This window comes from Lactuca saligna, chromosome 1 (genome assembly GCF_052625555.1).
Source record: "Lactuca saligna cultivar CGN05327 chromosome 1, ASM5262555v1, whole genome shotgun sequence".
NCBI classification, from domain to species: domain Eukaryota; kingdom Viridiplantae; phylum Streptophyta; class Magnoliopsida; order Asterales; family Asteraceae; genus Lactuca; species Lactuca saligna.
Window position 1 is genome coordinate 41,450,389 of NC_136417.1, and position 1,837 is coordinate 41,452,225.

The following is a 1,837-nucleotide window of genomic DNA, read 5'->3' on the forward strand; positions in this document are numbered from 1 at the left end:
GATTTAAAGGGGGTGTCACCCAAAAACAAAGGGGGGAGCGAAGGAATCCATGACGTCAGAGAAAACTAAATCATCCATGGTGGCCGGCGCCGGAAACCTTCACGTCGTCTTCCTCCCTTTTTTTGCTTTAAGCCACATCATCCCTTTGGTCCACGTCGCCAGGCTCTTTGCCTCCCGTGGCGTTCGCTCCACCATCATCACCACCGTTCACAATGCTCTCATATTCAAATCCTCCGTCGATCGTGACATATTCGTCGGATTCCCAATCGCCGTTCAGACCATCAACTTTCCAGCATCGGAGGTCGGAGTGCCCATCGGAATAGAAAATTTCAACACTGCCACTACTCTAGAAACCGCATCCAAAGTCTATCATGGCATGATGCTGCTCCAGAAGACAATTGAACAAGTGATTCGTGATCTTGCTGCAGATTGCATCTTCTCCGACATGTTCTTCCCGTGGACAGTTGACCTTGCCGACGAGCTCAATATCCCGAGACTGTTGTTTTACCCTTCGTGTTTCCTTTACCACTCTGTTTTCCACAGCTTGAAAGTTCATAAACCTCACGAGAATGTGAAATCTGAATCAGAAAGCTTTGTGGTCCCCAATTTACCCGATAAAATCACGATGAAGAGGTCTCAGGTTTCAGACCATTTCAAGTTCAAGAACCAATGGGGCGAGATGATTGAAACGATTCAACAATCGGAGAAGCGAAGTTACGGATTAGTCCACAACACGTTTTACGAGATCGAACCAGCTTATGCCGATCACATGAAGAAGATTAAAGGTACGAAAATCTGGCATATTGGTCCACTTTTTCAGTTTTTCATTCGCGAGGGTTCATCGGAGAAGAAGCACAGTTGTCTGAGTTGGCTTGACGATCAAACACCGAAATCGGTGATATTCGTTTGTTTTGGAAGTTTGGTGAAATTCCCAGAAGCTCAGATCACTGAAATAGCATTGGCGCTTGAAGAATCTAAGCAGCCGTTTATTTGGGTGGTGAGGAAAGGGGAAGAGGAAGTGATCGGTGGGTTGCCGGAAGGTTTTGAGGAGAGGATTGGAAGGGAAAACAAGGGTTTGATAATGACGGGATGGGCTCCGCAGGTGGAGATATTACAACACCCGTCGATCGGAGGGTTCTTGAGCCACTGCGGTTGGAACTCGGTGCTTGAAGCTATGGTGACCGGAGTGCCATTGATGACATGGCCGTTGTACGCCGAGCACTTTTACAACGAGAAGCTGGTGGAGCTTTTAGGGATTGGAGTCGGAGTAGGGGCGGAGGTTTGGAACTCGGGTTCTGAGATCACTAGCCCAATCATCGGAAAACGGAATATAGTTGAGGCTATTGAGATATTGACAGGTGGATCCGCCATAGCTGAAAGTATCAGATGCAGCTCAAAAGAGGTGGCAATGAAAGCCAAACAAGTTGTTGAAGAAGGTGGCTCTTCTCTCAACAATTTAAAGGCTTTGATAGAAGAACTGACGGCCATTAAATCGGGCCCAAAGCCATGAAACAATTTGTGTTTTTACTTTTACTTAATTTTCATAAAGAAGCCCATCTTTTAAATCCATATTTAAAAGCTTATGTGATAACAACAAACATATATATATATATATATATATATATATATATATATATATATATATATATATATATATATATATATATATATATATATATATATATATTAAAAATGGGAGGGGTTAGCTAAGTAACATGAACCTAGGTGATGTTCATAAAAGACTTCATTAGTGAATAAATATAGTAAATGTAAAATGCACAGAATATCAGTTTTATTGATATTCTTATTTACAAAAAGAAAATAATCACCTAATTTA

General features: G+C 42.2%; 1 protein-coding gene across 1 annotated transcript; it reads left to right on the forward strand.

The window, feature by feature from the left end:
* On the forward strand, window positions 1-1,589 carry LOC145034011 (solanidine UDP-glucose glucosyltransferase 1-like). Its single transcript, XM_078982457.1, has one exon. It carries the CDS (start codon window positions 50-52, stop codon window positions 1,508-1,510), a length of 1,461 nt encoding a protein of 486 aa, XP_078838583.1. The 5' UTR covers window positions 1-49; the 3' UTR covers window positions 1,511-1,589.
* Window positions 1,590-1,837: the final 248 nt, after the last annotated feature.